Raw genomic sequence first — 12,998 nt, 5'->3', positions numbered from 1 at the left:
CTGCCCACGAATGGGAGGTAAGCCCACCGGTAAAGCAAAAATGTCTGCAAAACGATCCAAAACAGCTGGGAGTTCTTCAATTATATCTGGTACTAAGGATGTCATTGCTGTAGCAGAAAACTGCACTTCTCTTCCAGGTAGTCCACTAGAGCGATTAGGAGCCAATGACTTGAGAGAGAATTTACTGTTGTGTAACTCCTGATCTCCCAACAAAGTAATTCTCTCCCCTCGGTAGATGAAAGTGAGTTCCTGCTGCTTCCAATCAACTTCACATCTACCCAAGGTTTCCAGCCATTGAACACCCAAAATGACATCAACACTTCCCAGTTCTAAGGAGATAAAGTCTGATGTGAAGTCAGTATCTTGTAGAACAAAAGTAACTGCGCGGCATACTCCCAATGCGTTGACAGTTACTCCATTCCCTAACAACACATCTAGGCTACAATCTGCAGAAACTTTCAAATGTAGCCTCTTCACAACTGATGGTGAAATGAAGTTGTGGGATGCTCCACTATCGAGCATGAAAATTACCTCCTTATGATTAATTCTCCCTCGCATCTTAGTTGTCTTTGGAGAAGAAATCCCAAGAAAAGAATTGTATGATAAAGTCATCAACTCTTGTCCCTGTTTAACGTCGTCACAAAGAAGTACCTCATCCTCTTGATCTAAAACTTCAACTTCCCAACCATTTAGTAAAGATAAAATACGCAATTCCTTGTTAGGACAGACGTCAGCATGAGCACGAGACCATGGAGCTTTACATTTGAAACAAATCTTTGCCCTCCTCATCGCATCCAACTCAGCATCGGAATATTTCTGGCGTGGTCTTTGAGAAGCTTGACCCTGACTTGAAATGTCCTTAAGTGGCAAGGTATCACCTTTGTGCTTATCATTAGATTGCCATTTCGACGCCACTGTTGTCTGCTTCTCATTTGAATACTGGCGTCGTTGAGTATTGTTTGTTGAAGAAGACACATTGCTAACCACTTTGCAGAACATACTTTGCTGAGATGTAATTTTGTAACCCTTGAGGATCCTTTATCCTTATAACTTATTTCATCTCAGTGCTCAAACCATTATAGAAGATTCGTTTTAACAAATGATCAGATAATCCCGGAACCTGAGCTGACAATGTTTCAAACGCAGATACATACTCAGTGATTGATCTAGTCTGCTTCAAAGCAAATAACCTCGTCTCTGGTTCATCGTCAATTGATTCTGAAAACCAGATCAACAACCTTTGTTTAAAATCATTCCAACTCTGAAAACCCCCTCGACGTCTCACCCAACCATACCACTTCTTTAATGCTCCTTGTAAGCACAATGGAACCAAATCCATCTTCGCCTCATCACTGTATCTTTCAAGAGCACAAAAGTACTCAATATCTCCAATCCACTCAGAAACACCAGAACCATCACAACAAGGCATCTCCACTTTTTTTAACATAGATTCACGACTCGCTAAATTCAATCCCTCAGATCGATAACCTAGCGGGAAACTTCCATCTCGTTCCGATAAAGAAGGATATACCTGAGGCGGTTGTCGTAGAGATTCCGAAGGTGGAGGACTCTCTCGGAACGGCATCTTCCCAATCGATTTCATCATCGCTTGAACCGAAGAATTTAGCTCCTTCATCGTCGATTGGAGTGAATCCACCGTTGAATTCGTAACTGTATGCTCCTTCGTCAATCGAGTCACACTCTGCGCCAGCTCGTAAACCTGCGCTTTCCATTCCGCTTCCACATCGTCAAAATCCTCTTCTTCACCCGATCGCAACGTCGGAGGTATCCCGGCCATCGTTGCCGCCGTATACAAACTTTTCACCGCACCAATGATAGAGTCTTGATACTCGCAACTCAACGAACACGAACTCTTGTATTATAAATCTCTAGAAACGTTTACACTTTGAGGTATGAACTAAACAAGTACTCTCATAAGGAATACAAGTTCAATCCATCGATCTCATGGCGATCGGGAGCTCAAGACTCATGTCGTCTATGAACATACAACATCAAAGCATAAAAATAAATAAAGGAATTGAATTCTCTATATAAGCTGATCTTCAGTCTTGAATTTCATCCGTAACTGCAAAGCCTCTTAAAGGTTCAGAAGGTTCGCCAAACTCTTTTAAACTCTCAACGACTCCCTCCACGTCACCTTCATTTAAACTTCCTCTGTTCTTCTTCCTGCGCACGTAAGCCTGATGGTACCTATCAGTCATCCTCTTCTTTGATACTGGATCCCTTAGCTATGGTGGATTTCTAGAGAAGGGTGTAGTCATTTGGGTTGTTATAACCTCTGAGATCTCTCAGTGTCGACAATATTACAGCGCATTCAAGTCCGAGCATTTATCACAACTACTTTGAGAAGATCTTGGCAAGTGGGTCACATCTACAAGTTGGATTGGTATAATTCTGGCATTAACTGCGCACAACAATAATTCTACAGAGCAATCTTTTCTGCTACCTATAAATATCCAGATCTACTATCTTGGTATCGAAATGTCGAGACGCTTCAGTAGATCAGAGAAAGGAAAGGGGCAGGCTCCCGCTGACCAGCCTCCTAAAAGACTTCCGGTGCGAATACCGACAAATGAAAATGAATATTTGGTTGAAGCCAACAGGCTAACAATTATTGGAAGAGTTACAAATCCTCAGATTCAGAGACATAGAACTGTTATTGATTTCATGACTCAAATATGGAATCTCGAAGGAAGAATAGAAGGAAGGGTCTTAGGACTTGATAAATTTCAGATCAAGTTTAAAACAGAATCGGAACTCTTCCAGGTTCTTGAGAAGGGTCCATACCACTACAAAAGATGGATGCTACTACTACAACAATGGGAACCCACAGTGTCAGATCAGTTCCCCTCCAAAATCTCCTTTAATGTTAGGATTCATGGCATACCACTGCACTACTGGCATGAAGGCACCATTCTCACTATTGGAAAAGAGCTTGGTAGCTGTACCATTAGAGATGAAAAGGAAGCAAAGATCTGGGTGGAGGTTAATGGGTTGGAACCTTTGATCATGAAAATAGGGATAGAGCTCCCCACTGAAGATGTAACCGAAGTGGAATTTGAATATATCAAACTGGAGAAGCACTGCTTCTCGTACTTTTCCCTCTTCCATGAGGAATCTGATTGCCCCCACAGGCCCAGTCATGCTCTACCCCCGAAAGAAAGGAAACTGGGTATTACGCAGTGTATTGCTCTTCAAAGGATCGAGGCGGAGAAAAAACAGCATGATGACAGACGAGGATACAGTAGAAGTGATGTTCCTCGGACCACCTTTAAACCAAGTTCTGATAGCCGCTCTTACTCAAGGAGAGAAGTAAGCAGAGTTGATAGTGGAAGATATTACGCTCAAAAGGAAAATCAGACCAGAGAGCACTCTATATTATCTAGAACTGCAAGATCAAATTCAGCCTACTACAGGAATAATGCTCCATCATTTCAGTATCAGGCTGTGGAACGGAATCGAACCAGCTCTGGTTCTTCTGCCTCTTGCCAGATTTCTATGCCGCAACCTGTTGCACCTGAAACACGAGGCGATACCCCAAACAACCCTGGAACATATCCACATAATGTCCAAAGTGGTGAGATCACACCTACGCGTACCTTGAGAGAACGCTTAGGCCCCACATCAGCTGGTACTACTTCAGGTTCCAAAGAGCGAAGATCTGCTTTGGCTCGCATATCAGAACCACCTGCCACAGCAGAGCAACCAGCGAGGAGAACTCCGAGTTTTGAATCTGGTCGCTTACAACTCAATGATAACAGAGCAACTGAGGCAGCCACTGATCAAGGTAACATGGAACCGCTCTCTGAGGAAAGGTTGCCTGCTACTCTTCGTCTGGGATCAAGTATCATGGCCCCGCCTACGCGAAGAGGAGTAATCCCAATTGCCCCCCATAGCAAGGCAGCGGGCAAGAGAAAGGTATCTAAGACTCCAAGGAGAGTTGTTAGAAGCCCGCGCTTGATACAAAGCATAAGAAAACCAACTGAAGCACGCTCAACTACAGTAACCAAAAGGCGGCTGGTGGTCGATAAAGATCCCACTCTACCTTGTAATAAGGCAGGAACTAGCAATGCAGTGTCCAGTAGACTGAGGAAGAAGAATGGACAACCAACTACGGTGTTTATACCGGGAATTACTAGAGGTGGGGTGGATTTTCAGCCCCATCAAAGCTCTCTTCCTTAGCTATTCTAAGCTGGAATTGTCAGGGACTTGGGAGCGTCCAGACAATCCGGCGTATAAAGGAGATCCATAAGAATATGGCTCCTAATGTTATGTTTTTCATGGAGACAAAAAACGATGATGAGTTCATTAATAAAAAACTTCAAAGTCTCCGTTTCTCCCACTACTTTTCAGTTCCACCAATAGGCCTTAGTGGCGGTCTTGCTCTATTATGGAATGATGACACTGATATCACGGTTCTTGAATCTTCTCCCAACGTTATCGACACAAGAATTGTGTATAAAGGAGTCACTTCCTTTGTCTCATTCATATATGGACCCCCTTCTCATGAAAACAGGACATCTTTCTGGAGCAAGCTAGACGGGATAGGACAGGGAAGGCAGGACCCTTGGCTTATCACCGGGGATTTCAATGACATCCTTAACAACACGGAAAAGAACGGAGGACCAACTCGACCTGAAGGGTCCTTCACCGCCTTCAGATCATTTGTGGCAACAAACGGTCTATGGGATCTCAATCATACAGGAGAGCAGCTCTCTTGGCGTGGAAGCCGTCACACTCATTTCATCCGCTCGAGACTGGATCGCTCCATGGGGAATTGTGCATGGTCTGAAGCCTTTCCCATGGGTAGATGTCGATACTTACGCTTTGAGGGGTCTGATCACATGCCCTTAATGTCTTACTTCAACTCCGAAAGAACAAAGAAGAAAGGCATGTTCCGGTTCAATAGAGCTCTAACGGAACAGGAAGAAGTCACTTGCCTAGTTGAAGCATCATGGAACTCTTCTCTACTTGATACTGTGATAGCAAAACTAAATGCCTGCAGAAGGAGTATCATTCAGTGGGCAAAGGAGAAACAAGAACAGAGTAACATCATCATCAAACGTAACCAACAGGCGCTGGAGATGGCTTTGTCGAGCCCAACTCCAGATACTGCTCTCATTGAGAATCTAAATGCTGAACTACGTAGTGCATACATGGCAGAGGAACAATTTTGGCAACAGCGTAGTAGAATCCAGTGGCTCAAGCAAGGGGATAGGAACACCGGCTTCTTTCATGCCGCGACTAGAACGAGACGAGTTATCAACTCTATCCCGGTTCTGGAGGATGATCAGGGAGGCGCAGTCTATGAAGAAACATATATTGCTCGAGTGATCTCTGACTACTTCACTCGCATTTTTACATCAAATGGCAACAACTCCTTTACACAAATTCAAGGACTCCTTTCGCGGAAAGTTACTCCTGAGATGAATGCCGCGTTGACTGCCATACCGAGTGATTCGGAAATTCATGATGCTGTGAAATCTATTAACGGAAACAAGGCCCCGGGACCAGATGGGTTTTCAGCTACCTTCTACCAATCTTATTGGCATATTGTGGGACCTGATGTGATAAGAGACGTAAGGAACTTCTTCATCTCGAGTCACCTGAATCCCCAGCAAAATGAGACCCACATTAGGCTTATACCGAAGGTGACAGGAGCTCGAACGGTTGATGAGTACCGACCAATAGCTTTATGCAACACCCATTACAAGATTATTGCAAAGATCCTCACCAGGAGACTAAAACCACTGCTACCCCTCCTAATCTCGAACACGCAATCAGCTTTTGTAGCGGGAAGAGCAATCCAAGATAACGTGCTCATCACTCATGAAACTCTCCACTATTTGCGAACGTCTGAAGCTAAGAAGCGATGCTCGGTGGCTGTGAAAACGGACATGAGCAAAGCTTATGATAGGATTGAGTGGACCTTTGTTTAGGAAGTATTGGAAATGCTAGGGTTCGATGCAATATGGATATCTTGGATCATGATCTGTATCGAGTCTGTCTCATACTCCTTTTTAATAAATGGAGCACCTCAGGGATCAGTGATGTCTCGAGTTTTAACCCGATTATCTAACTGCAAGTGCACAGTAAAGTACGCAGTAGTAATGCGGGATCGAATCCACAGGGACCGATGATCACACGTAGAGTTGCAGACAAGTTAATAGCTACAGCGAACGAAGATATATTTTTGATGGTTTTTATTTAATTTTCTTAGGTGTCACAAAACATAAACAAGCATGTAAAAAGATGATTTAAATGATTTGAAAACTATTTTAAAACAAACGTTGGGCATTGGGAATTCTCAGAGATTTCTTTTTAATCAAGATACAATTAATGGAAGACACAGGGATATATTAAGAACCGTCTAGAACTCAAACACGATATTAGAATTAACCTACCTTCGTAGCGCTAATTCTCTATGTTATAGAAATCTCCACACTAACTTCCGCTGAGTTTCAATTTCTAAACAAGCATTAAGAACAGGTTCAATATGTTCACAAAGCGCAATAACATCAACTTCCGAGGGTTAAGGACACTTTGCTCATCTAAAGTATTTTCGGAAGTTCAAACAATCACTTTCGGTGCATCAAACAATCTGAAATCATGAACTAAGTGATCAATTCAGTTCAAGCAGTAAGAAATCCATTAGATGAAGAACCAAAACGTAATCCCTTAGTCTACACACGTTTTATGGATCAAAACATCAAGAAATCCCCTATGAGAACCCCTAAACCCAACTAGATGACTACTCACACATAACTAAGCAAGAACAAAACGATTTTGATGAAGAAAACATGATAAGATTGTATTAAAACAGAGTAAAGGTTCAGAAGATCTTCTCCAAATGGTTTTGAGATGAACTCCTTTACAAATCTTCACAAATCACACAAAACAAGTACAAAACTCTCAAATCTCTCTCAAGAACTTGTAAATCTCCTTCTTGGTCGCCCCTGGTCTTTTTCTGAGTCCCAAAGGTCGAGTTCTTTTCCAAATTATTGAGGGGAGTGGGTAAAAAGGAGTGAAAAGCTCGTTTGTGCGTGTGGAGCCCGTAGATCCTTAGATCGGTCGATCCATATATACCGGATCGGTCGATCTAGTGCATGAAAGCATAAGATCGGTCGATCCACATTGACCGGATCGGTCGATCCCACGTCCTGTGCGATCAATACTTCATTCGGTCCATTGTTCGGTCTATCTTGCTTCTGAATAAATCCCGAATGCGTTCTTTTCTTTCAAGCTATCTAGTAACCTGCATATTACACTTAAGAACACCAAAACGCATCAAATAGACCAAAACATTAATTAAAACCGACCATTTAATTGCTCCAAAACGAGTTTAAAACCGTTAAAAACACGGAATATCAACTCCCCCAGACTTGAATCTTTGCTTGTCCTCAAGTAAAGAGGATTAAAATTTGGGAGCTCACTAACCCTCAGTAGACCTTACCTTGTGATTTCGCTAACCACTTGAATCAGAGACTGTCAAGGCTTTCATTCCAAATCCCTACCAAGACCTCGCAAACCTTCCCATATTTCAGACCTGCAAGTCTCAGTTTCAAGTAATCAACTCTTTACATTCATTAAAAAGGCGTGACCTTTCCACCAAAGATATCTCCATCAGGTATAACGGGCTCGGTGTATGGGAGGCTGTTTTAGTGTTTAATTAGGTGAGGCTCAAGTGTTTTTGGGTATCAGCGATAACAAAAAAAAAAAAAAAATGCAAAACATTATGCAAAATCGCTGGAGAGACCGAGTATATTGATAACCATGTTTTCAAACTGCTCAAGTCTCAAATGATCAAAACCCAACAAATCTCAAACTCTAACCCCAAATTTAAACAAAGCATCATCTCTAGTACATAAAATAAAAATAAAATGTCTAAATCAAATATACTGAATGAGATATAAACATGAACTCTCTTTTTTTTTTTTTTTTTTTTTTTTTTTGATAAAAAACATATACAAACCGTAATCGAATATATACACTGCGATGCAATCACACACTTACAACACCCAATTTTTCCATTTACACCTCTAGACACACAGGTCCGTGTCTAACCACCTAAATGTTCCGATCCTACCTAAGCAGTCGGATGAACCATGTCTACCCTAATCTCTCCATTGTTTTTGCACATGTATGCACATATAATCAGTGTGTAAGAATGCATGGAGATGAAATAAAAGGGTACGGTGTAGGTGTGGTACCAAACTATTGATGAGTCTGGCCATTCAGGATTATTAAAGAGTGGTAAAATGTGGTAAAGAAAATCCTGAATGTGTATATGGTGTACCGTTTCCTGATGTTGATTCCTGGTCAAAAGAAATTAAATTCATTAATGGTCAAAAATATTTGAGTCGATTACAATTCACCGAGACTTGATAAAAGATTTAAGGAGAGGTTGCTTGGTCAAGTGGTTCCTCGGTTTGTCTGCGCTAACAGTCCTGAAAAATGGTCAATATGAAATGTAATGCACAACACACAAGGAAATAGTCTAATAATCATCACAGGGTCTGAGAAAAATACGTAGAGTTTTTTTTTTTTTTTTTTTTTTTTTTTTTTTTTTTTTTTTAAACACAATCAAATCCGATAAACTAAGAAATAAAAGCAATATGGTACATAAGTAGCATCCTCCCCCAGACTTACTTCACACCGTCTCGGTGTGAAAATAATTCCAAGAGAGATTACCGATCAGGCGTTGCGGTCAGTACGCCTCTTGGAGCGCCTCTCCAAGGCTCCATCATCATCAGAGTCCTCCGCTGCCTCAGGTCCAGCAGCGGTGTCGTGAGCGCCTGAGTCGTCATCGCTATCTCCAGAAACAGCTGGCTGTGATGCGCATCCCTTCTTAATGTTGCAGATTCCCTTCCACATCTTCAGCAGTATGGAGTTGTTGGTTTGATGGCTCTTGATCGACCAAGCGTTGATCTCAGCAGCGGATGCAGTAGCGGGAGGTGCTGGTGGCAGCATATACGGAGTGAAATCCGTGGGGAAAAGACTTTCCTCATCTTCAGGTTCCTCCTCTATATCATCATGTGGTGTCTGCTGGTGTGTCGATGATGATGCGACTCCTTTCTTCTTCAGTGTCGCGGGTCTGGTGCAGAGAGATGCAGGCGGTGGTAGAAATATGATAGCACCTGGATCAGTCAGCTCGGTGATGGCGGTATCGGGTAGCTTGACAAATTGCTCCTCCCTTGTTGGTTCTGGAACTGGTAGATATGAGGGGCGGACTTGTCGATGCTTCCTCGCCAAGGGCCGGTGAGGTAGTGGCTGCTAATGAGTGCTCTCATGTCGAAAAAGTTCTGATACATCCCCTTCTTATCCACCACTCTGTCAACAGGTGGAAGAAACACTCCACAATGCCTTAAGATCTGTGTGATAACCGCTCCAAACCCACATCTCTTCGTATCTGAAACTTTGAAGTACGCAAGCTTCTCCGCGATCACAGCTCCTATGTTTATGTCCTTCCCGCTAACATAGGTAATGTCCGCGCCTTGAGGCCATAGGTGTCCAGCCCCGATGAACAGAAGAGCTAGCTCATCTTTTGTCACTGCAGCGGGTTCCGTCTTCCCATAGATAACACTGCTGATCACTCTCACTGCATATCGCAGAACAGGGCTACGTATTCTCGCTTGCTTGGCCTCTCGAGAGATGAAGTTTCCTGAAGCGATGAATGTCCAGAAATCATTGTGTTCCGGGAAGTCAGGAACACAAGATTGACGTCCTTTCCCGAACCCAAAGACGTCGCACAGCTGAAAGATGGTCATGGAGTGGAACTGCCTGTTCACAATGAAGGAGAACATCGCCTTATCAGCAACTGGGTTGTCCTCGTCAGGATGGTAGAGGCGGGCTGATGCGAGGAACTGCCTGGTCAAGTCAGCATAGCAATCACAGTGAAGATCGAAGATGTATCCCAGGCCAATCTTCTCGAACAAGGCTTCAATATCCTCGGTTATCCCCAATGCATCTGTAGTGTCTCTGTGAGCGAAGCGCGACGGACATATTTCCACTCCCCTCATCTGCTCATAGAAATCATCATCATGTATATCCCACTGCTGGGTTATCTCTCGATTCGCAGGATGAGACCTATCCGTCTTTCGGAACTTGCCCTTTGTGCTGAGCCTAGCAGTCTGTACCGAGGAATCCCCACGCTCACTCTGCTTCTTCTGTCTCTTAGGCATTATCTGCAAAATTAATTCATCAAAACCCAAGTAAGAGACATATAGAAAAACACTCTTATATAATCATTTCTGATCAACCTCCTAAACATGTAAAAATTAGCACACATCTCTTCTCTAAACTCAAAATAACACATCACACTCCATTCCAATTTTCGTTTTTCAATTAAACTCGATATTAATTTTTTTTTTTTTTTTTTTTTTTTTTTTTTTTTGCAAAATTGCAATTCATCCTACAAATTGGCAATCTAGGTAACCCATGAGTATAATCATCACAAATAAACCATCCTAGATGCTATTCCATTTAGAATTCGGAGATTCCCCTAAATCCAACCCTAGGGCGATTTTTGATTCTAAAATTAGAGAGTCATACCTGTGTCTTGATGAAAACTGATGGTAGAAATGGATAGAGCTTGAAAAACTAATGAGTTTAGCACCAAGAATTACAAAAATCGGTTGAGATATGATGAAAATCGATTTGCATGTTCTTTAGAGGTTTGAGAGAGTTTGAGAGGAGAGGAAGATGAAATTATGAGTGTTTTGATCTGATTTTCGCGAGTGGGATCTTTTGTGGGTGTTTTCCGGTTTAAATTGAGTGAAATCAAACCGGGCAAGACTTACCTGAGATCGACCGATCCGTACTCTTAAGATCGACCGATCTTATGAACGGATCGACCGATCTGCGTATACCGGATCGACCGATCCTTACCTGGATCGCCGTTCTGTTTCTTTCGGATCGATCTATGCCTGATCGTGATACATGCCTAAAAATCATCTAAAAACACAACCAAAAATCAATTCACACAAGAAAACATAATCACAAAAGAGAAAGAAAATCAAACCATGTGGGTTGCCTCCCAGTCAGCGCTTGTTTAAAGTCGCGAGCCTGACTATTTTGTTGTCCTTAGGCGAGATCGGGTTCCGTTAAAGGAATGTTGGTTCCTTCTTCGGGTTTTGCATCTGTGAAGTAAGGTTTTAGCCTCTGCCCATTGACGGTGAATTTCCTCCCATTGTCTTCCAAGACAACAGCTCCATAAGGTCTAACCTCTGTGATGGTGAAAGGTCCGGACCAACGAGACTTAAGCTTTCCAGGAAATAGCTTGAGTCTAGAGTTGAACAGAAGGACTTTGTCTCCAGCAGCGAAGTCTCTCGGGATTATCTTTCTGTCATGCCATGCCTTAGTTCTTTCCTTGTAGATTTTGGTGTTCTCATAGGCGTTCAACCGAATCTCGTCCAGCTCGTTCAACTGAACCATCCTCCTTTCTGCTGCGGTTTTAATGTCGAAGTTCATCAACTTCGTTGCCCAAAAACCACTGTACTCCAATTCCACAGGTAGGTGACAAGACTTTCCATAGACCAGATTAAAAGGAGTGGTGCCCAAGGGAGTCTTGTAGGCGGTTCTATACGCCCATAAGGCGTCATCAAGCTTCACAGCCCAGTCTTTCCTTGTTTTGCCTACAGCCTTCTCCAAAATCCCCTTGATTTCTCGGTTCGATATTTCAACCTGCCCACTTGTCTGAGGATGATAAGGTGTAGCTACCTTATGCTTTACTCCATGTTTCTTCAGCAGTTTATCGAACGTCTTGTTGATGAAGTGAGAGCCTCCATCACTAATAACCACTCTCGGGATCCCGAATCTTGGAAAAATGACTGTCTTGAACATTTTCTTGACAACACTAGAGTCATTTGTCTTGCTGGCTACTGCTTCCACCCACTTGGAGACATAATCAACCGCAACCAAGATGTACTCATTTCCATAAGAAGATGGGAAAGGGCCCATAAAATCAATTCCCCATACATCAAAAACTTCAACTTCAAGGATGAAATTTTGGGGCATCTCATTTCTCTTACTGATGTTGCCCTTCCGCTGACATGCATCACACTTTGAGACAAACTCATGGGCGTCTCTGAAAAGTGTAGGCCACCAGTAACCAGCCTGCAGGACCTTAGAAACCGTCTTGAATGTTGCAAAATGGCCTGCGTATTCTGAACTGTGGCAGTGGAAAAGAATCCCTTGCATCTCATTCTCCAGAACACATCTCCTGAATAAACCATCTGAGCATCTCTTGTAGAGGAAGGGATCATCCCAGTAGTAGTGGTTCACATCTCTCATGAACTTTTTCCTCTCATACCCCTTCAGGTTCGGTGGTTCAATTCCAGCACATAGGTAGTTTGCAAAGTCTGCAAACCATGGGAGATCATCCTGAATTTGTCTCATGACACAGCAATCAGCCTGATCCAAATACTCATCCTCCAGCAAGGTGATCACATAGACATTCTCCTCGGGTAATGTATCATCCAGTGGTGTTTCAGCTTCCACTCTCATTCGGGAAAGATGATCTGCCACTCCATTTTCTGCTCCTCTCTTGTCTCTGATCTCAATATCAAACTCCTGTAGGAGTAAGATCCACCTTAAGAGTCTCGGTTTAGCATCTTTTTTCGTCATCAGGTACTTCAAGGCTGCATGATCTGTGTGCACAATTACTTTCGAGCCCACCAAATAGGACCTGAACTTCTCGAAAGCATAAACTACTGCCAGCAACTCCTTCTCAGTGGTAGCATACTTGATTTGAGCATCATCAAGCGTTCGGCTGGCATAATAGATCACATGGAGTTTCTTGTCTTTTCTCTGCCCCAAAACAGCTCCAATCGCGTAATCACTTGCGTCACACATTATTTCAAATGGCAAGTCCCAATCTGGTGGCTGCACAATGGGAGCACTGACTAGAGACTTCTTGAGAATCTGAAACGCAGCGAGGCAGTCAGCATCAAAAACAAACTTCGCTTCTTTGCACAGCA

The 12,998-nt window shown here is 42.9% G+C and overlaps 1 protein-coding gene across 1 annotated transcript; it reads right to left on the bottom strand.

Annotated features, from left to right (window-relative positions):
- Nucleotides 1–8,715: 8,715 nt before the first annotated feature.
- Nucleotides 8,716–10,895, bottom strand: LOC125583201. Its single transcript, XM_048749830.1, has 3 exons — nucleotides 10,573–10,895; nucleotides 9,202–10,205; nucleotides 8,716–9,115 (listed from the first exon to the last, which is right to left on the bottom strand). Exons 2-3 carry the CDS (start codon nucleotides 10,200–10,202, stop codon nucleotides 8,716–8,718), a joined length of 1,401 nt encoding a protein of 466 aa, XP_048605787.1. The 5' UTR covers nucleotides 10,203–10,205; nucleotides 10,573–10,895.
- Nucleotides 10,896–12,998: the final 2,103 nt, after the last annotated feature.

This window comes from Brassica napus, chromosome C3, assembly GCF_020379485.1.
Source record: "Brassica napus cultivar Da-Ae chromosome C3, Da-Ae, whole genome shotgun sequence".
In the NCBI taxonomy this organism is placed as follows: domain Eukaryota; kingdom Viridiplantae; phylum Streptophyta; class Magnoliopsida; order Brassicales; family Brassicaceae; genus Brassica; species Brassica napus.
Note: the sequence above shows the minus strand (reverse complement) of the source record. Positions and strands in the feature narration are given on the sequence as shown.